Consider the following 22,372-nt stretch of genomic DNA (forward strand, 5'->3'; position numbering starts at 1 on the left):
AAGTGGGCAGAGATTTAGCAGATGGAATACAATACTGGAAAGTGTGAGGTTATGCACTTTGGCAGGAAAAATCGGAGAGCAAGTTATTATCTTAATGGCAAGAAACTGGAAAGTACTGAAGTACAAAGGGATCTGGGGGTCCTGGTGCACGAAACACAAAAGGTTAGTATGCAGGTGCAGCAAGTGATTAAGAAGGCCAATGGAATGTTGGCTTTCATTGCTAGGGGGATAGAATATAAAAATAGGGAGGTATTGCTTCAGTTGTACAAGGTATTGGTGAGACCGCACCTGGAATACTGCGTACAGTTTTGGTGTCCATACTTAAGAAAGGACATACTTGCTCTCGAGTCAGTACAAAGAAGGTTCACTCGGTTAATCCCGGGGATGAGGGGATGGACATATGAGGAGAGGTTGAGTAGATTGGGACTCTACTCATTGGAGTTCAGAAGAATGAGAGGCGATCTTATTGAAACATATAAGATTGTGAAGGGGTTGGATCGGGTGGATGCAGGGAAGATGTTCCCGATGATGGGTGAAACTAGAACTAGGGGGCATAGTCTTAGAATAAGGGGCTGCTCTTTCAAAACTGAGATGAGGAGGAACTACTTCACTGAGGGTGGTAGGTCCATGGAATATGCTGCCCCAAAAAGCTGTAGAAGCTACATCATTACATAAATTTAGAACAGAAATAGACAGTTTCCTAGAAGTAAAGGGAATTAAGGGTTACGGGGAGCGGGCAGGAATTTGGACATGAGTCTAGGTTCGGATCGGTCATGGCCCTGTGGGTAGCGGAGCGGGCCCAGGTAGCCTGATCCTGCTCCTATTTCGTGTGTCTAATTCTGTTAGATTCAGGAGATGGTTCTGTGATAGTAGATTGGCGGTTAGGATCAAATCAGCCATGATCTTATTGAATGGCGGAGCAGGCTCGAGGGGCCAATTGGCCTACTCCTGCTCCTATTTCTTATGTTCTTATGAAAGAGTAGGCTTTGATGGGAAGAGGGTGTGAGGACCAAGCAGTGGTCCAGAGTCAGAGAAATGGAAAGTTGTGGGCTGGGATATACAAGTGGCAAAGATTTCCCACAGAGTGGAGTGAGGCTTTGGAAGATTCTGAAGAATGGGACTTCAGATATTGAAATTGATTCACTAGGCATACGGAGCTAACAAAGCTTGGCAAAGACTGTGAAGGGGGACAGATGATGGGTGTGCAGGAGAGGACTTGGTTCATAGAGTTCTGGATTAGCTAGAGCTTATGAAGGATAGAGGCAAGGCAGCCAGCAAGGAGAGCACTTGAGAATCTGATTGCAGAGGGGATGAGGGATTCAGCAGCAAAAAGGCCAAGGTATAAGTGAGCGATGTTCCACTGACGGAAGACAGCAGCAATGAACTGGAAGTATGGTTTAAAGCTAAGCTCAGGATAAAAAGGGTGCAGAGATTGTGCATTGTTGGATTCAGCCTAAATGGGGCACCAGGGAGTTTGATGGAGTCAGAGCCAGATGCACATTGGGTGCCTATCCAACATCAGGACTTGATGTTGAACAGTCAATCAGATATTATAACAACATTCAACAATGTTGGCAAAGTTGGGCATCAGTGTACATATGGAAGCTTACCCTGTGAGTTTGTAGAAGATGCTGCCGAGGGGACAGCTGAGTAAGAGGGGACCAAAAATAGAGTCCTGGGCACAGTGGAGGCAACTGTGTGGGCACTGGAGGACAAACCACTAAAAGAGGTGTCCGTAGGTTGGAACAAGCAGGAGCAGAACCACGAGTTTACAGTTGCAGAGGTGAACCAAGGGGTAACATTAAGCATGTGGTGTATGTGATATCAGAAACTGCTAGAAACACTCAGTAGGGCAGGCAGTGTGTATATATATATGTACGGTTGCATAACAGCTATGTGAGCAACAACTGCTCAACAAATATTTACTGCTGATTATAAATGAACAACCACTTGGTTGAATTAATTCATCCTGAGTGAAGCAGTATGTAGAAGAAGCCTTTTTAACAGGGAGTATGCTGCTTGACCACAGGCTGACCCCACCCACAACGTGTTTTAAAAACACATTCTATAACTGGTTCGCTACCACAGTTAGCAAACAAGTGGGATGCATAGACATTTTCATTCACAAAGGCGGCCAGCAACAATATAATCAAGGTGAAGTCCTTGAAATTTGCAAAGGGAGTTTTCTGTGCTTGTAATTGTTTTGAACAGAATTATTCCAACATTTTTCCACTGAATAGAAATTCTTACGCAAAACTCTGCTGTTAGCGCCCCATCCCTGAAATATCCACTGCATTCCATGGATTGTAGGTGTGGAACATTTAAATGAGGAACACAGCAATGGAAAGCTAGAACTGAGTTCATTTTTTTCATTTCTTTCTCAGCAAGTCTTACTTTTCCTTTTAATAGAGTGCATATTACAAGATGCAGAGTACAACGTTAAAATTCCTCAGGCCTTACCTGGTTCCTTTGGAAACAAAAATTACATGCCCATAGTTTTGCTCTGTAGTCCACTTGACTGTTTAAAAAAGACAAAAATCAACATTTCATTTTTGTTACTTTTTGAAACAAGAACTTTATTTTTCCATTATTATGTTAATATATATTACTACTTTAAATTGTTTTGAACATTCCTAAAATGGGTAATGGTACCTCTTTTGTCTAACCTTATGCCACTCAAGTGCCCCTGTCTACATACAAAACTCACTGCACGGGTGAAGCTTGTGTATTCTACTAATCTGGCAAAGTACTTCAGACTGTGCCGCTTGTAGATTGCTCTGTGTTTAATGATGTGATTTTAAATAAAAGTAATGTTTAACATGTTTTGTCTTTCCCCTGCCAACACAAGTCCACTCTGACCAGTCACTGAATGTTTGCAAGGGATAGCTCTCACGATTGTCACTCCTACTTCTGGGATGGTACCTGGTCGCCACTCAGCAGCTCAGCCACCGAGACTTGGGACTCAGTGGAGTGACACACTGAACTTCTGTCCTACCCTGCCATCACGTGCTATGTTGGTGCTCTAATGAGGTGTACCAGCACACTACTTTGAATGGAAAGACTCACTTGTCCTCATTGTGAGTGAGGTTTTTGGAGGGTTTTTAATTTCTAGTCTGCATTCTTTCTACCGGAGGCTTTTACAGCTAGTACAAGATCAAACAGCTGATATCATAATACTCCAAAGTCATCTTCAGATTGGTATAGTGGCAGGCATCACCGTAAGCCTACCAAATTTGCACTGTAATAGTGAGGCAGGAACATACTGGTTCATTACCTCTGTAGTTATGTGGCTACCCTATGCATAGACTGCGTTATCAGGAGTAAAAGAGTAATTTAATCTTTATTAAAATCTCCATTAAAAATGTCAAAGTATTCTATACTGACTGCATTTTAAAGCAAAACTTTCCATGGATTATTAATTTTTCAAAGAGCAGTTAAAATATTTTACACAATGTCCAGTCAGTACCACAACTTCCTCAAATCAGAACACTGCATATGTAAAAGTATTCTTGATTTCTCCATTACAGTTTACCTGACTGAAACATCAGGGAAGCTGACAGTGGAGTTACTGCAGCTGGCTGTGTAAGGAAGCTGAATATAATCAACTACAGTTGCTTCAAGGACCCTGGCACTGCAAGCTACATGCATTTAGTTTTCCAATAAGAAAGCATCTCAATCATATCAACACTCACTCTTTTTAAATGTAGAATAAATGATTAGAAGCTGTTGAAAGATAGACTGTGAAAATGAAAGCCTCTAGTGTAAATTGAGACTCCCCAAAGATTAGTCTAAAGATCATATGAAGAAAAGATGGGATTCATACACTAGTCATCAAATTCAACACATGTACAAAGAAGGAATTGCCGCATATTCCTGCGTGATTAATCAAAATTGAATCCATGTTGCAAAATGCTGCAAGGTGCACTTTGATGTGAATTTTGTAGCAATAGTTTTAACTGGCAAGATTGTAGGCACAAGGACCTTGCAATAAACAAGATTGCAAATCCAGGAGAAAAAACCCCACAAATGCAAATGTAATATGATCAGATGAAATAGAAAAACTGGCCAAAGGGCAGTAATCTAATCAAAGGAGTTCAGATGTCTATTCTAAATCATTGAAAACAAAGCTCTCTTGAGTCTTAATAGTCATCTCAAACCCAAGATTAGATTACTGCCTTGTAACCATCGTTGTGCACCTTTAAAAAAAAAACCATTAAATCTTATGGTATGGTTTTGTTCACTGTTGGGTCTGTTTTCACCCAGTAATGGCTGGCAGCGTGATCTGTGTTGACATGAGGTTCACACTGAAACATTACCGATTCTAACTTCATTGTCATAGATTTATTGAGGGGAGAAAAGTGTATTGTTGATAATATATTGTACAAAGAACTAAATGGATGTTCAAATTAATCAGTTAGTATTTTTTTTAAACAACTATACCACCAGCGAGATTCCTTTTAACCTAAAAGGAGAAAAAGTTAGAACTTTCACGTCATGGCTAGACATCGTGTCACTTAGCTTACAGGTGAAATACAGATACAGTACCACAGCGGATTAAGGACAGCCCTGCAGGTAGCCCTGCTGCACAGCACAGGTTCATACTGTATTGGTGGCAGATCTGGGCGTTCTTTTAAAGGAGTGAAGAGACAAGCCAAAGGAACCACCATGCGTGTAGCCTCGAGTCGACTGGATGGCCACACGTTCCAGCTGAACCGAACACCATCTCGCTCTTCATTCTGTTGAATGAATTCCAGGTACGTTGCCATGACTAGAGTTCTGTAAAAAAAACAAGATGGCACTCTATGAAATTTAAGGACAGCGAGTTGCTCCGAATGCATCACATACACATTGAAAATATGAAGTTAGCACAGTTCAAGTCCAATAGTTTCATTTTTATATTAAAAAAATTACCACCCTCTTATGAAGGTCCCTGGAGGAGGGATTTTTATTAAAATGATATCTACATACACATCGTCACACTCCTCTTTCCCCTGTCCTTGCCTTCCAGTTTTCTTTAAGCAATGTAACAACAGGGCCAAGCTGCCTTGTTTCTTACTCTAAGTACACATACAATATTAGACCAGAGTAGGATACACGGCCATTTGGAAAAACTCTCGGAATTACTTCAATTTCTGACGATATGTTCCTCACATTAAACAAAGGATACTTTGAAACAATCAGTAAACTCCACAATACATACTAAGCGAAGTTATTCAAGGCGCCTGGTCTGACAGCACTACATTCATCCCATTTGTAGGAACAGTCGCTTGCTGACTCAGAATTGAAAAATGAAATCAATCCATACAATTCAAACTGCGTGGGATTGGATCGACTCAATCCCAACACTACTCTGCAGTTCAGGAGTCCAGCATCTGGATAGCAAATAGCATTGTTATTACTTAATATTGAACCTAATGTCAGTTACCCAAATCAATTCAATTTCTAAAGTTTAGACAGCATCCAACACAGTTCAGAGAACACACATCGGAGTATCATAAGTATATTAAGTAGAAGTATATACACAAGTATAAAAGAATGCAATCATTTCATACATTTTTTGACCTGGGGCCAGAAATTTACAAACACCTTCCAACCTGCAAATTTCCCTCATCAAACAGCAACTAACCTCAAGCTGTGATTACTTCTAGCCACATTAAACACAACTCCACCTTAGTAGGATAATACATTTTGCGTTACACTTGCATTGCTCCTATCATTACAAAACAGTGTACCATTGAACTTTTGTAAACAACGCCACAGAAATCTTCCAGTGTGTCTTAAAAAAGAACTAAGTCGCTAATTCAGTTTTATAACTGAAACATTTTGAGCGATTCCATTACTCAGTGCTTTTGATACAAGAAAATAAACAACAGCTCCCTTGTCAAACACAGAAATTGCAGTCTGCCAAGTAGCATACAGCAAGACAACTGGCCTCCTTTCATAAAAATTGTAATTTTTCAGTTTGGTTTGACTAACATTTTAATTTCCCTGCCCTCTTTGGGCATGTTGCTCCACTTGCTAGTTTGAGTAAGTTGTAGAAGCACAGTGTGCCATCTCAGAATGCAAGAAAGGAAATATGCTATAGAAAAGCACCACCAGTCTGCCAGTCGGAGTGGCACGACAGTGATAACAGAGAAGGCCCTAGCCTAGACTATCCGACTTCCCCTAAAGCAGAAGCTGGTTTGTTGTATGTTAAGGTGTAGCTTGCTCCAGGAATCAAGTGTACCCAAGATTTTGCCATTACATGAACTGGATTGGTATTATATTCCCTGAAAACTATGTCTGATGAGGTACCACAGTGTGTGTCAAACACCTTTATTAGTAACTAACAATGTGAGTAAATAAAATAAAAATTCTGATGAGATTAGTCTGGATCGCAGTCAAGAATTTAGATATTTATTCAAAGATTTTTGTTGTTGTGTCAGTTAGAAGTTGATCAGGCCATAAAGAGTGCAAACAAAGAAGTGGGTTTCATTTCTAGAGGAAGAGAATACAAAAGCAGGGCGGTCATGTTAAATTTATATAGAGCCTTGGTTAGACCACACTTGGAGTACTCTGCAGTTCTGTCTCCATTCTACAAAAAGGATATTGAACCAGTGGAGAAAGTGCAGAATAGATTTACAAGGATGTTCACCAGAATTGAGAGGATACAACTATCAGGAAAGATTGAACAGGCTGGGCTCTTTTCTCTGGAAAAGAGACTAAGAGGAGACCTAAAAGAGATCTTTAAAAATACAAAGGGGGTTGATAGAATGGATGTGGAGAAACTGTTTCAACTTGTGAGTCCAGAACAAGGGGGCATAAATATAAGGTAACCACTAACTGATCAAATAAAGAATTTAGGAGGAATTTCATTACAGAGACTGCTGAGAATGTGGAACTCGCTGCCGCAGGGAGTAGTTGAAGCAGAGAGCATTGATGCATTTAAGGGCAGCTTGATGCATACATGAGGGGGCAGGGAAGAGGGCTATGGGGGCAGGGTGGTGGGAAGAAGTAATTAGAGTAGGAGGAAGCTCATGTCGAATATAAACACAGTTGAGTTAAATGGCCTATTTCTGTTGTAGATTCTATGTAATGACTTGTTTGGGTGCCCTTGTTGCCCCCACAGAAGAGGACCTCCAAGTCATCATGAACCATTTCTCAGATTATAGAATGATACAGCACAGGAGGCGGCAGTGTGCCGACTCTTTGAAAGAGCTAGCCAATTAATCCTACTCCTCTACTCATTCCCCATAGCTGTGTAAATTTTCCCCCCTGCAAATATTTATCCAATTCTCTTTTGAATGTTACTATTGAATCTGCCTCCACCACCCCTTCAGGCGGTGCATTCCAGATCGCAACAACTCGCTGTGTAAAGTTTTTTCCTCATGTCGCCTCTGGTTCTTTTGCCAATCACCTTAAATCGATGTTCTCTCGTTATCGGCCCTTCAGCCATTGGAAACAGTTTATCTTTATTTACTCTATCTAAACCCTTCATGATTTTGAACACCTCTATCAAATCTCCTCTTAACCTTCTCTGCTCCAAGGAGAACAACCCCAGCTTCTCCAGTCTCTCCACAAAACTAAAGTCCCACGTCCCCGGTGCCATTCTAGTAAATCTCTTCTGCACCCTCTCCAAGGCCTTGACATCCCTCTTAAAGTGTGGTGCCCAGAATTGAACACAATACTCCAGCTGAGGCCTAACCACTGTTTTATAAAGGTTTAGTTTACCTTGTTTGTGTACTCTATTAATAAAGCCAAGGGTCCCATATGCTCTTTTAACAGCCTTCTCAACTTGTCCTGCCACCTTCAGAGATTTGTGTACCTACACCCCCAGGTCTCTCTGTTCCTGCACCCCTTTAAAATTGTGCCATTTAGTTCATATTGCCTCTCCTCATTCTTCCTACTAAAATTCCACACTTCTCTGCATTAAATTTCATCTGCCATATGTCTGCCCATTTCACCAGTCTGTCTATAGCCTCCTGAAGTCTGTTACTAGCCGCCTCATTGTTTACTATGTTTCTAAGTTTTGTATCATCTGCAAACTTTGAAATTATGCCCTGTATACTCAAGTCCAGGTCATTAATATATATCAAAAAAAGCAGTGGTCCTAATACCGAATCCTGGGGATCACCACTGTATACCTCCCTTCAGTTTGAAAAACAATCATTCACCATTACTCTCTGCTTTCTGACCCTTAGCCAATTTTGTATCCATGCTGACACTGTCCCTTTAATCTTGCTAACAAGTCTATTATGTGGGAGTTTGTCAAACGTCTTTTGAAAGTCCATTTACACAACAACTTGTATTTATATAGCATTAACGTAGTAAAAGGTCCCAAGGTGCTGCACAGGAGTATTATAAGACGGAAAAGAAAATCTGACACTAAGCCACATAAGGATAAATTAGGGCAGGTGGAGGTAGGTTTTAAGGAGCGTCTTGAAGGAGGAAAGAGAGGTAGCGAGGTGGAGAGGTTTAGGCAGGGAATTCCAGAGCTTCCAGGGCCTCGGCAACAGAAGGCACGGCCACCAAAGTTGAGCGATTATAATCAGGGATGCTCAAGAGGACAGAATTAGAAGAGCGCAGATATCTCGGGGGGGGGGGGCTGGTGGAGATTGCAGAGATAGGGAGGGGTGAGGCCATGGAGGGATTTGAATACAAGGATGAGAATTTTGAAATCGAGGCGTTGCTTAACCGGGAGCCAATGTAGGTCAGCGAGCACAGGGGTGATGGGTAAATGGGACTTGGTGCGAGTTAGGACACAGGCAGCCGAGTTTTGGATGACCTCAAGTTTACGTAGGGTAGAATGTGGGAGACCAGCTAGGGTGCACGTTGTCTGCAGTGGATAGGTTCACTTAACTAGGAAGCATCAGGTCACATGATGCACTTCTAAATGACGAGATGAACCAGATAGCATTAGTTTAAAGCCAATAGTGCTTCTGGAAGGTCCCGTGATTACAAGGGCATTAAACTGGCAACAAAACTTAAGGTCTACAAGGCAATGGTTATAACATCCTTACTATATGTGTGCGATAGCTGGACCACTTACAGTTGCCACATCAGAAATCTCAACTATTTCCATTTATGTTGCCTCAGAAAAGTCATGAAAATTCCATAGTGGCACAAGATTTCAGATACTATCCTCAGAAAAGCAAATATGCCAGGCATAAAGGCACTGATAGTAAAGGCACAGCTAAGGTGGACTGGTTACTTAATCCGAATGCCTGTTACTAGGCTACCCAAGAAAGTATTCTATGGTGTGCAGAATCTTGGTAAATGCTCTTGTGGCGGTCTGTTCAAAAGATACAAGGATTGTCTAAAGACCAATTTTTAAAAAATGTAGCATCTCAACTGACACATGGGAACATGATGCTTGTGACAGGAAAAAATGGCAAAAAATTATTCACGATGACACAAAGCTTGACGCAAATCACATCCAGCTAGCTGAAGTAAAGAGAGCCCAAAGGAAATCAAGAAAAGATCAGCCCTTGGGTCAATGACATCCGATGTCCTGTGTGTGGGAAAATCCGACTTTACAGTCATATGAGAACCCACAACCGTCTTCTTAAACCCCTCTCCCCTGCCCCCTCCACCCTCACCTCCAACAAGTGCAAGGAGCTCATAGACTACTTTGTCACTAAGACTGAGATCATCTGTTCAGTTGCCTCTGCCACTTCCCTCCCTTCCCCTAGCCCACAGCGCCAAACTTCCCCTAAGGTTCCCCCCTGCCCTGACCTCACATCTTTCTCCAGTTTTTCTCCTCTCATGCTCTCTCCAAGCTCATCTTGTCCATTAGACCCATCTCCTCCTCCCTCAACACTATTCCCACCAAACTGCTGGCCACCCAACTTCCCTTCCTGGTCCCCATGATAGAACCATTAACAATGTCAGCTTTCTCCTCAGGTACTGTCCCACTTTCCTTCAAATCTGCCATCATCACCCCCTCAAAAAATCCACCCTTGACCCTCTGTCCTTGCAATCTATCACCCCATCTCCAACCTCCCTTTCCTCTCCAAAGCCCTTGAACGTGCTGTTGCCTCCCAAATCCGTGCCTATCTTTACCGCAATACCATATTCGAAACCCTCCAATCCGGTTTCTGCCCCTGCCACAGCGCTGAAACGGCCCTCATCAAAGTCACAATGACATCCTATGTGACTGTGATCGTGGTAAAGTATTCCTCCTCATTCTTCGAGCTGTCTGTAGCCTTTGATACAGTTGACCACACCATCCTCCTTCAATACCTCTCTCCTGTTGTCCAGGTGGGTCGGACTGCACTCACCTGGTTCCATTCCTATCTATTAAGTCATAACTAGAGAATCACCTGCAATGGCTTCTCTTCCCGCTCCGTTACCTCGAGTCCCTAAAGGGTCTATCCTTGGCCGCCTCCTATTTCTCATTTACATGCTGCCCCTTGGCGGCATCATCCAAAAACATGTCAGGTTCCACGTGTACACTGACGACACCCAGTTCTACATCACCACCACCTGCCACTACATTATGAAGCCACAAACTCCATTCCCTAGCCATTGACTCCATCCCTCTCCCTGGCCACTGTCTTAGGCTGAACCAGACCGTTCACAACCTTGGCGCCCTATTCATATCCTCTCCATCATCAAGACCGCCTACTTCCACCTCCATAACTCCGCCCCAGTTCATTTGCTACTGAAACCCTCACCCATGCCTTTGTTACCTCGACTTGACTGCTCCAATGCTCTCCTGGCCGGCCACCCACCTTGAGCTCATTCAAATCTTGACTGGCTGCATTCTGGCTTACACCAAGTCCCATTCACCCATCACCCGCTGATCAGACTACACTTGGATTTTAAAATTCTCATCCTTGTTTTCAAATCCCTCCATGGCCTCACCCCTCCCCATCTCTAACCTCCTCCAGCCCTACATCCCACAGAGAACTGAACATTCCTCCAATTCTGGCCTCTCAGTACACCCCTTATTTTCTTTGCTCCACCATTGGCAGCTGTGCCTTCAGCCATCTAGGCCCCAAGCTCTGAAATGCCCGCCCTAAACTTCTCCCTCTTCTTTTAAGTCACTCCTTAAACTTACCTCTTTGACCAAGTCCTCTCCAAATATCACCTTATGAGACTCATTGTCAAATTTTGTATTGTAACACTGCTGTGAAGTGCCTTGGGATGTTTTACTACATTAAAGGCTTTAAATAAATGCAAGTTGTTGTTAAATGGATATGAATCTTAACTATGAATCAACAACTATGGACAAACCATCATCATGCAATTACTGATATGAGAGGAATGAGAAATGGAAGATTATTAATTTTGTATGGATAATGATCAGAAAGCAGATAGAACTAATATTTGAGATGCATCATCCAGTTTACGACTTAATGAATAGTTTTTTGTCTCACATTTCCAAACTACAGCTTTTATTCACATTCATACACACCCGCCCAAATCTACTTTCATCAGAATGTCCAATCAGGAGATGGTCAACAAGCCAGAAGCCTGTTGATGATCGATCCCATCCCAGCCCTAACCGTTTTCTCAGCAGAACTCTCAATCTGGTCTCTCAACCAATGGAGCCAAATCAGCGACACCCACCGCCACTGTCCTCCCCACTTCAAACTATTGGACATCAGACCGAGTTGGCCAGTGAGCGGCCGCTCAGCGGTGGAGTGCTTCCCAGCCCGTCAATGAATGAGGCGCTGACCACACCACTGAGCCCTGGAGACGGCCCTGAGGGTCACTCACACGGCGAACCACTCGCTGCTGGAGCCTCAGCTCAGGCGGATCGCCGGAGCCGGCCGGCCGGCCGCGCCTCAACTGGACCGCGGGAAGTTGAGGGGCCCTGGGCTTACGTACCTGAGCAGTTCCGGGCACCGACTCTCCCTCCGGCCACCGGATCCAGCTCTCGAGTCCACGCGTCACTACCCTTACTGACGTCACTGACAGGAAGTACAGCTCAGCAGCAGGCCAGGCGGCGCCACGTCACTGACGGCCAGGGAGCGTCTGCAAGTGCGGGAACGGCGGGGAGCGTCTACAGCAACAACAACAGCTTGTATTTATACAGCGCCTTTAACGTAGTAAAACGTCCCAAGGCGCTTCACAGGCGTGTTATAAAACAAAATTTGACACCGAGCCACATAAGGAGAAATTAGGGCAGAGAGCTTGGTCAAAGAGGTAGGTTTTAACGAGGAGAGGTCAGAAACCGGGGGCAGTCAGGGTCAAGAACCTGTTGGGGAAGGAAAAGGTCAGAAACTCAGGAGGTGGGAAGAAGGTTAGGAACTTTTGGGGGGGGGGAAGCACAGGAACTTGTGTGAGGGATGTGGGAGGTTTTAACCTGCAAGGATAATCCCTATCTGTTCTATGTGAGCTCTGTTCTGTCTGGAGCCTGGCAGTCAGAATGGTTTGAATTACACTTTGCAAAGTCATTGATTACTTAGGCAGGCAGGATCTAATTACACATTCCAGAGAAACTGCTGGGACCTCCAAGGTGACCAATCAGAAATCTGGTGTTAGAAATAAACGCGACCTATTAACAGGGACCATATAGGCTTAACAACAGAAAATGCTGGAAAAACTCAGCAGGCCAGGCAACATCCATGGAGAGAGAAATAGAGTCAATGTTTCAGGTCTAAACCCTTTGTCAGTTGTGAAAGGCGCTATATAAATGCAAGTCTTTCTTAAAGAGCTGTAACCTGTCAGATTAAATAAAGCCACTAATGAGGTTTATAAACCAAAAAATAGCAACTCATGATTTCTTTTTACGAGTTTGTCTCATGATTTATGAGACATGGGGTTGGCATTACTGCTGCAATTTGCGAAACAGAAAGGTAGAGTGAATGCATCTTCAGTGTGGGTGTTTCCCTGCAGTACAGGCCAAGGAGCTGGGAGATGCAAAACTGAGCTGCCACAGCATTCCCACTGGTGGGTGGGAGCAATTACAGTATGATGCCGTAGGCAATTTCCATTATAACTGTGGAATTTATAATGAAAAAAGTTGATACAAAAGTGTTGCAACAATGTGGCAATAAGAAGTAAAGTTTGATGGAAAGGAAGTGCACGCAGACACATTCTAGATTATTCATTGCACTTTTATCGTTATATTTCTTATTTTAAATGTTCCTATGCTGCATTTATTGGAAGTTGTAATGCCAGCAAATCATTGTGTCGTTAAATATTAATTGCTATTTAACAAATTACCCATTTGTGTATTTGACGCAGTGGGCATTTGTGGAACTTTAAAACTTTACATTTGATATAAGGTTACAAGGAAGGTGAAAGATTCCATCAATCAAACAGTGAGGTGATTATAGCCACAATTATGACTGATTCCAATTGAAACTAGAAGAAAGGAAACTAAAATATGAATAGAATTTTAGCATTAACAAGAACAGTGGTTTGAGACTGAGAACAGCATCAGTTTTGACGAAAGGTCATAGACTTGAAACGTTAACTCTGTTTCTCTCTCCACAGATGCTGCTGACCTGCTGAGTGTTTCCAGCATTTTGTTTTTATTTCAGATTTCCAGCATCCATTTTGCTTTTGCATCAATTCTATGTCATAGTAATCACTGTTAACACTCTGGTTAATGTAATCATTTTAACATGATGTTAGTGCTATAAACTGCACAGGACCTGACCATTTTAGAGAGAGATCTTCAAAAGTACTTGCCTCAAGCAGTACAGGTAAACATTTCCAAATAATTTTAAGAGGGAGTTGGCATTTCACAAGATAATCAATTGAGAAATAATAGGCAGTAAACTGTTGTTAAAACTCTGGAGCTGGCCTGCTGGACCAAAGGGTCTTTTCCAGTCTAGTACATTCCTACATTGTGACTGTGTTTGTGGGGCACCTAAGTTTTCCCTTTCATAAAATCATGCTGACTCTGCTTGACTGCATTATGATTTTCCAAATGCCCTGCTACTGCTTCCTTAATGAAGGACTCCAGCATTTTCCCAACGACAGATGTTAGGCTAACTGGTCCATAGTTTCCAGAAGGCATTCGATAAGGTGCCACATAAAAGGTTACTGCATAAGATAAAAGCTCACAGAGTTGGGGGTAATAATTAATTCAGCTAAAGTAAACATTGGTCCCTTAGAGAATGAGACTGGGGAACGGGGAAATGGCAGAGACTCTGAACAAATATTTTGTATCTGTCTTCACGGTAGAAGACACTAACAACATCCCAATAATGGATAATCAAGGGGCTACAGGGAGGGGGGAACTAAAGACAATCACAATTACTAAGGAAAAAGTACTTGGTAAAATAATGGGACTAAAACACGACAAGTCCCCTGGATCAGATGGCCTGCATCCCAGGGTCTTAAAAGAAGTGGCTGCAGAGATAGTGGATGCATTGGTTGCAACCAAATTTCCCTGGACTCTGGAGAGGTCCCAGCAGATTGGAAAACCACAAATGTAACACATCTATTTAAGAAAGGAAGGAGACAGAAAGCAGGAAACTATAGACCAGTTAGCCTAACATCTGTCATCGGGAAAATGCTGGAGTCCTTCATTAAGGAAGCAGTAGCAGGGCATTTGGAAAATCATAATGCAGTCAAGCAGAGTCAGCATGGTTTTATAAAAGGGAAATTATGTTTAACAAATTTGCTGGAGTTCTTTGAGGATGTAACGAGCAGGGTAGATAAAGGGGAACCAGTAGATGTCGTGTATTTGGATTTCCAGAAGGCATTCGATAAGGTGCCATATGAAAGGTTACTGCATAAGATAAGAGCTCACGGAGTGGGGGGTAATGTATTGGCATGGGTAGAGAATTGGCTAACTAACAGAAAGCAGAGAGGCGGGATAAATGGGTCATTTTCCGGTTGGCAAACAGTAACTAGTGGGGTGCCACAGGGATCGGTGCTAGGGCCTCAACTATTTACAATCTACATTAATGACTTGGATGAAGGGACCAAGTGTAATGTAGCCAAGTTTGCGGATGATACAAAGATGGATGGGAAAGCAAGTTGTGCAGAGGACTCAAATAATATGCAAAGGGATATAGACAGGCTAAGTGAGTGGGCAAACATTTGGCAGATGGAGTATAATGTGGGAAAGTGCAAGGTTATCCACTTTGGCAGGAAAAATAAAAAAGCAAATTATTATTTAAATGGAGAGAGATTACGAAATGCTACAGTTCAGAGGGACCTGGGGGTCCTTGTGCATGAAACACAAAAAGTTAGCATGCAGGTACAGCAAGTAATCAAAAAGGCAAATGGAATTTTGGCCTTTATTGCAAGGGGGTTGGAATATAAAAGCAGGGAAGTCCTGTTACAACTGTACAGGGTATTGGTGAGACCACACCTTGAGTACATACAGTTTTGGTCTCTTTATTTAAGGAAGGATATACTTGCATTGGAGGCAGTTCAGAGATGATTCACTAGGTTAATTCCAGAGATGAGGGTGTTGACTTATGAAGAAAGGTTGAGCAGGTTGGGCCTATACTCATTGGAATTTAGAAGAATGAGAGGTGATCTTATTGAAACATATAAGATACTGAGGGGGCTCGACAAGGTAGATGCAGAGAGGATGTTTCCCCTCGTGGGGAAATCTAGAACTCGGGGGCATAGTTTCAGAATAAAGGGTCGCCCTTTTAGAACTGAGATGAGGAGGAATTTCATCTCTCAGAGGGTCGTAAATCTGTGGAATTCTCTGCCCCAGAGAGCCGTGGAGGCTGGGTCATTAAATACATTTCAGGTGGAGATAGACAAAGTTTTGCAAGATAAGGGAGTGAAGGGTTATGGGGAGCGGGCGGGGAAGTGGCTTTGAGCCCAAGATCAGCCATGATCTCATTAAATGGCGGAGCAGGCTCGAGGGGCCAAGTGGCCTATTCCTGCTCCTATTTCTTATGTTCTTATGTTTGTTAATGTGGTTGAAACTGCTGTCAAACGGAACTATGACAAATTGCAAATAAAACTGAGAGTCAAATAATTTGCTATTAATTTGAGTTTTACTAATGCAATATATTATTGAAAATAGGCTGAAATTAATAGATATTAGGGAGTAACTATAACTCAGTAATTGAATAAAGGGGGATAATATATAAATGAGAGCCTTGAAATCACTTCAATTGCATCCATTTTAATTATAATATATACAAGAAACTTCTTGAAAAGGTTCTATTTGGTTTTGGGGGATTTGTCTTTTTTTGGTGACATCACCTCTCAGTGCTGACACTGACAACTAATGTGCTCTGATTAACAATCACCCTCCTCCCCCGTCCTTAATAGCCTGCCTTCCTCCCTTGCCCGCTGGTGGAAGGAATGCCGTTGAATGGCTAGATGCTATCTCACTGCATGCTTTCTCTTTTCTGCTTAGTTTCATGTTATGCTAAAATCTTCCTCTTTGTCTACAGCTTGTAACTGTAAGTAATGTTTTCTTTTCTAAATTTATGGCTGTATTCTAAGTATCAACAGAGGAAAACTATTTGATTACGATATTGCTGTGGATTCATTTCCTGACTTCAGCAGTGTAACGTATCGATCGGAAAGAAAGGTGAGCACACTTAGCTTCTGAACAGATTCCATACCACTCAGGATTACAGAACAAAGTGAAGTACTACATTTTTAAAGGGGCATCAGCTTCACAAAAATGTTTGGCAAATATACATATGAGATTTGTTCACAAGCATGCAACACCTATGAGGCAAACCATTTTGCAATGAATTATCACTTCAGTTGTGTGCAGTGTCATTGTAATGAAAGTGACACACTGCTTCTCTCGCTTCCCAATCAACAGATTTGTTGCATAATTTCACTAGGACAATGCTCCTTTAACATTCGTGATTACCAGCTCCATGAAGTTCGGCACCTTAGCGTCAGCAGTTAAGGCCGGTTTAGAGAAAAAAATGGCGGCCGCTTCGCTTCTGGCGTGGCCCGCACTTGTCGCCATCTTGGTGAGGGCGATAGCGTGGGTGGGGATGTGCGTGCCAGCAGTATGCAGAGTAGGCTGATCGTAACGTCAGTCAGCATGCAAGGCTGATTTGACGCACGAACTGCCATTTAGTATGCGCCATTCCAATCAACGCCCTCTCCTAAACACGCATGCATTCAGCTGCACGAGGGACCTCCCACCAGCGCTATTTAAAGGGATACATCAACTTGCAGGTGTAATGATCAATGTCATTCTATAGTGGACACTAGGTGGAGCCGTAGAGCTGTATATAGCTGTATGTATATTAAGACTACATTACCCATGAGGCACTAGGCTACCCACAAGGCAGCAGTCAAGATGGAAGCCTCTACAGATACTGTACCTAGTCCACATGTGCTCAATAAAGTAACTAGCAAAAGCTAGCTGTGTTCATAATAAGAATGTCTATTTATTAATGAACATAAGATGGTACCAGGATGGTGAAGATCTGCTGAAAATTATGAAAAGTGACATGGAGAATTTGTAGCCACCAGAGCGTTTGAAACTCACAGGAAACATCGACTACAATTGGCAGACTCTTAAACAACAATTCGAACTCTACATTGCAGCCATCGGATTCGGTACGAAGCCAGACGCAAGGAAGATAGCGTTGCTGCTTACGATTGCAGGCCCACAGGCGATAGAGGTATTTAATACATTTGTATTTAATCCAGAGGAGAACAGAGAAAAATTAGAAGATGTGCTAAAAAAATTTGATGCACATTGCTCTCCCAAAAAGAATGAGACCTATGAAAGATACATCTTCCGTTCTCGGACACAGCAACAAAATGAGACTTTTGATAGCTTTATAACTGATCTGAAACTGAAAGCACAAACATGTAATTTCTCTGAGCTGAAATCATCCATGATTCATGACCAGATTGTGTTTGGTATTCATGATAAAAAAAGTCAGGGAACGTCTGTTGAGAGAAACCGAACTAAATTTGGAAAATGCAGTGAAAATATGCCAAGCCAGCGAGCTAGTTCGAAAGCACGCGACGACTTTCAGTGAAATCAATAATGATGCAATTGCAATGAGTGATAATGCTGCTGTCAGTGCTGTGTCCTACAAGGAGAAGAAACGTGGGCAGAACAGAAATGAAAAGCAATCGGAGGATGAAATTTTTAATTGTAAATGCTGTGGTTACAAACACCAGTTAAGACAATGCCCAGCGTTAGGAAAAATGTGCACAAAGTGTAATGGAAAGAATCACTTTGCCAAACAATGCTTTTCAAAAGTAAAAACTAAGAAAGGGCAACGAGTTAATGTAATTGAGGACACTGATTTGTAGGAGTTGTTGGTTGGGTGGTCGGTTTGGCCCGGGCCTGACCCAGTGGACGTTTTCGAGGCGTCCCCACACTCCCACTTAGTTCTAACACTGGGATCCTACCAGGCAGCTGATGCGCAGAATAACAAGCTCGAGACAGACAAGCAGGTGAAAGGTTAAAATAATAACGGTTTTATTGAGAGAAAAATAAAACAAAACAAGCAAGCAGAGAAATTAATTGGTTCAACGATACTAAACCAAGGCTACAGCTCTATACACTTTAAAAAGAAAAAAAAAGTAATACTATATATTCAAAACAGAGGGCACGCGAGTGCGGGAAGGAGTACGACACATCGAGGGGTATCACACATTAACACTCCCCTTAGCCTTATTCCCACCTCCTACAATATCCCTAACCTAGGTCGAACTAAAGGGGGGAGTCAGACTCTCATGCTCACCCAACGCATTGGAACAAAGGCCTTTAGGTTGTCCTGGGACTGCAGCTTTAGTCGGTCTGGCCTGGTAAAGTTCAGTGTGCACTGGCCACACACTCTCCCGTCAGTCAGGTAGTGGATTTTCCTCCTTGGCTGGGCGAAAAGGCTTCCCTCCTGGGTCGGGCTGCGCCGCTTAGCGAGGCCCGCTCTGGGCTCCGGTCCGTACCGGGATGGTACACGCCGTCCCGTGTCTTCCTGCTTCCACTCTGAATCCCTGCCTAAGGTGGTGGGCACGGGCGGGGGGGAACAGTCAGGTTTAAATCGGGAGGCAGTACGGACCGGGAGCTTCGCCTGCTTACCACAGCATGGGCTGCTGCGCATAGCCTTCCCCGCCTTGGAGACTGCTTCTCCCAGTAGAGTCCTTGAAGTTTCCCTTTTGCAGCGAAGTCCCAGGATGAAATCGAAGTGAAGTGTAGAAGCTGTCTCTCCCGAAGTGTGTTCCAAGTCGAAGTGTCTCGAACTGCTCTTTCTGCCTGCTTACTAAAAACAGTTATACTCTCTCGATCTGCCTTGCCTCCCCCAGATCGAGAGGTGTCCCAGGTTACTTCGTTAACTGTAAATGGCTGCAAAACGGCCAATTTCCCACTAACGGCCTTATCACCGGCCCTCATTGTTTTTGGTTTCAGTCACACAATGGTGTCTCTGGTGCCTAGTCCTCTAAAACGGTTTCTGATATGATTGGATCTGTTAGGATGGGCCCGATGATGGTTTTAACTAGCTTAACCCTGATTGCAGTGCAACCAGGTTCATTGTTCTTACCGGCCTACTGGCGACTTGCTATTACATATTCAATTCCATGTCTGGCCTGGAATCCACATAGGGACTGTGGAATTCCAGGCCCTGTCTCCAGTCTTGTTGCTGGGGAGAAAAATGACTTGCTTCCAGCAGCTTTCTGGTCACGTGTCCCAGAACTCCATTTTGTACGTTTAAAAAGTGGCCAACTTTGTTTGATTCGGAAAGCAGGCGAGGTGGGGGAATTTTGCAAACTCCCTACACCCCCCTGTGATACATAATAATTTTTCTTGAAAATTCCATTACGTATCATAATTCTGGCCCTCCTTAGTCAACCTTCCCCTTAGATTAATCTCTCCCCTCTACAGAGACCCGCGATACATCGCACTTCCCATAACGCGAGACCGTGGTGTACACAAGCAGCTAGAAAAGGAAAAATCAACCAAGTACATTACATTACTTACATCCAAACATGGAGGGGCTCTGACGTCCCTGCTCAGTTGGGTACATTCATCATTCACAATCTTTATTAACAACCGCGCCGCAAGAATTCTCATAGTACGGAGAGTCCCTTGGGAGGGTTTACACAGACGAATCCCCGTTGATTCCCACGTAGTGTTCCTGCCAAGTTCTTTGGTTGTGGAACTGTGTCAACCGACCCCTCCCTCTACACTGCACGCAGACTAGGTACAGTACGATCCCTATCTGACACACCACCAGGATGTGGGCGGCCAGACGGATCCACGAGGGGACCTCTATACTCTCAAAAATGTCCCACCACGGTGGAACCACTATATCCAAAATGTTGGACCCTATATCTATCGTCTTTTGCTCTAAGGTGTAAAAGTGTTTTTGGGAAACCACTACGGCCTTCAGTAGCTTTGTGAGGTGTTCAGGGAGAGGGGGAATCTCGTAGCCGAAGTGTGCTACATACTGTAACAAGTTGGTTACATTCTCTTTAACAGTGAGGTGAACGGTGGAGGGCTCCGGGATGGGGACAATTCGTTCCTGGGCCACTTGAACTTCTGCCTCGGGTTTGAAACAGAAACTGCTATCACTCACCGCACACCAGCTGTGCTGTCTGTGCCGGTAGTGGGACGCGCCGGTGGTGACACAGTAGGTCCCACCTCCTATATATGCCACCTGGGGGGGAACGTGGTCTTGTGCCATCGCCTCCATGGTGCAATTTATAGGCTTCGCGCCAGCAGCTCTGAACCCACACTGCGGTCTTAAAAAGGCATTCAAGTGTTGGGGATACAGGATTATGTGTGCTCCCTGGCTCCGGCACCCTGAAAGGTCCGTGCCTGTCATTTCGTGCTCCCACTTGATGACGTAAGGCGGGACCGCGGTGAAATGAATGTGCGCACCCCCTTGGATCACTCCAATATTCTCCACCCTGTACACCGGTGCGGGTCGGGCTGTCCTACCCATGACCGGCATCCTAACAACCACCCCCATGACTGTGTGGTTAGACCGACCACAGTTCACGGGAACTGGATAAGTCTCGGAGGCTAGCCGGAGTTGGCACGGGCTCAATGCGTTTTCATAAGGGTGGAGGGCGGCGAGGTGTTTGTTACTGATCCAGGAGGGGACCAAACCCTGTTTCAGGTCCTCCAGATTACTGCGGCCCTCGCCCAGTAACCATGCCCCGTACAGTACGCACACCGCGCTCTGCGCTGCTTGGTCAGACGCATTCCTGTCCTCCCGTATGAGAACATTTACCGTTTTCGCATGCTTTTCCAACTCTGCTATGATTTCCTTCAAATGGACCGTCATAGCCTGGTCCTCATGCAACTCCGAGCTCACTACTTTGTTCTCATCCATGAGAATCCTCTTTAGCTGTGTTTTCAGCTCATTTATCTGGGTCTGTAACTCAATGTCATCTAAAGAGTTGATGACAGAAGTCCCAGTATTAAACGCGGTGAAAGTATCACCCAAAATACCCTTTCTCTGTCTCCCCGTGTCACCCAAAAACTCGCGTGGTGTAGTGTAGAGTTCAGTCCTATCCCCACTAGAAAAATCAAATTCGTAAAACCTCCCGAACATGTCCTTTAAGAGGGCCTGGTATAACTGTTCTGTTTCCTTGGGGCACCACTCGGGTAGACGTACCTCGGTGAGATTTAAGATCACCGAGGCCACCGTGTAGTGTACCCCCTGGTACAGCACCTGATCGGTAGGCACTAGTACCAGTCCATTCCCAGGTCCCTTAGTGGTGGTAGGGCACCCTTCCCGAGGTGTCCTATTAGGTGGATTGGTGGGTAACGGCTAGCGGGTGCGCGCCACCAGTTCCGTGGCTTTAACTGGGGCTGCCCCTTGAAAAACCACGCATGAACGTATGTGGGAGCCCCACCTTATCCCCTTCCCTTGGTCCTGCCAGGCGGCAGAGAAGACAACTGAGATTCCTGCGGGGCAGGCCTCCTTCGATCCCCACATACACACATAAATCCCTTGCTCGGATTCCCACCATTTGTCCCAACAGACACTTGTCCTTTCTGCCGTAGCAGTGACAGTTCGGTGGGTGTCATTGTCCATTCGCACCCACGTGGATGAAGCGTCTTTTAAGTCATTCTTTAACTTGCGGATCCACCACCATCGCGCGGCCGGGATCCTTCCGGTGCAGGTCAGGCAGACCTTCTTGCCAACGATGACTCCCACACGCGCAGCCACTATTTCCACCGTGGGACACACTAGGGATGCCTCGCCGTAGGTGAAATCGGGCTGGTCAGAATACCGGGTGGAATTGGACCCGACCCATCTGGGCCAGCGCCCCTGGTGGGTGTAGGTGGCGGGTCCCTCAGAGCCTCTCTCACAGCTCCCTGCAGTGACTACCGGAGCTCTCGGTCCGGAGCACCCAAAAACGTGGGAGTCTTCTACGTCTCCCCGGAGTCCTCTGCTCCCCTCGATTAGGGCGAGCAGGATGGCCAGCTGCCATGCGCGAACGCCTCTCTGTAAAACAAAAAGGAACATGCAGCCAGGTCTCTCCGGAGATGCTCTGGCCTGGGTTAAGC

General features: G+C 44.3%; 1 protein-coding gene and 1 pseudogene across 3 annotated transcripts in view; one reads left to right on the plus strand and one right to left on the minus strand.

The window, feature by feature from the left end:
• LOC147121245 (protein transport protein Sec23A) overlaps positions 1-11,954 on the minus strand; it is a 56,272-nt gene extending 44,318 nt beyond the window's left edge. Inside the window, exons 1-3 of one of the 3 annotated variants that reach the window (XM_085981459.1) lie at positions 11,815-11,954; positions 4,546-4,776; positions 2,461-2,518 (exon numbers count right to left, since the gene is read on the minus strand). In XM_085981459.1, the coding sequence (XP_085837585.1) occupies positions 2,461-2,518; positions 4,546-4,766 (279 nt within the window). In that variant the 5' untranslated portion in view covers positions 4,767-4,776; positions 11,815-11,954. Of the gene's footprint in view, positions 1-2,460; positions 2,519-4,523; positions 4,777-11,814 lie in introns of those variants that run through there. The other 2 variants (XM_085981461.1, XM_085981460.1) reach the window with 2 other exon arrangements.
• Positions 11,955-13,562: 1,608 nt separating this feature from the next.
• Positions 13,563-22,372, plus strand: part of LOC147121246 (glycine N-acyltransferase-like protein 3) — a 31,232-nt pseudogene continuing 22,422 nt past the window's right edge.

The sequence above is a fragment of the Somniosus microcephalus genome, chromosome 3, assembly GCF_052327205.1.
Source record: "Somniosus microcephalus isolate GS21.2 chromosome 3, FLI_Smic_1.0, whole genome shotgun sequence".
Classification (NCBI taxonomy): domain Eukaryota; kingdom Metazoa; phylum Chordata; class Chondrichthyes; order Squaliformes; family Somniosidae; genus Somniosus; species Somniosus microcephalus.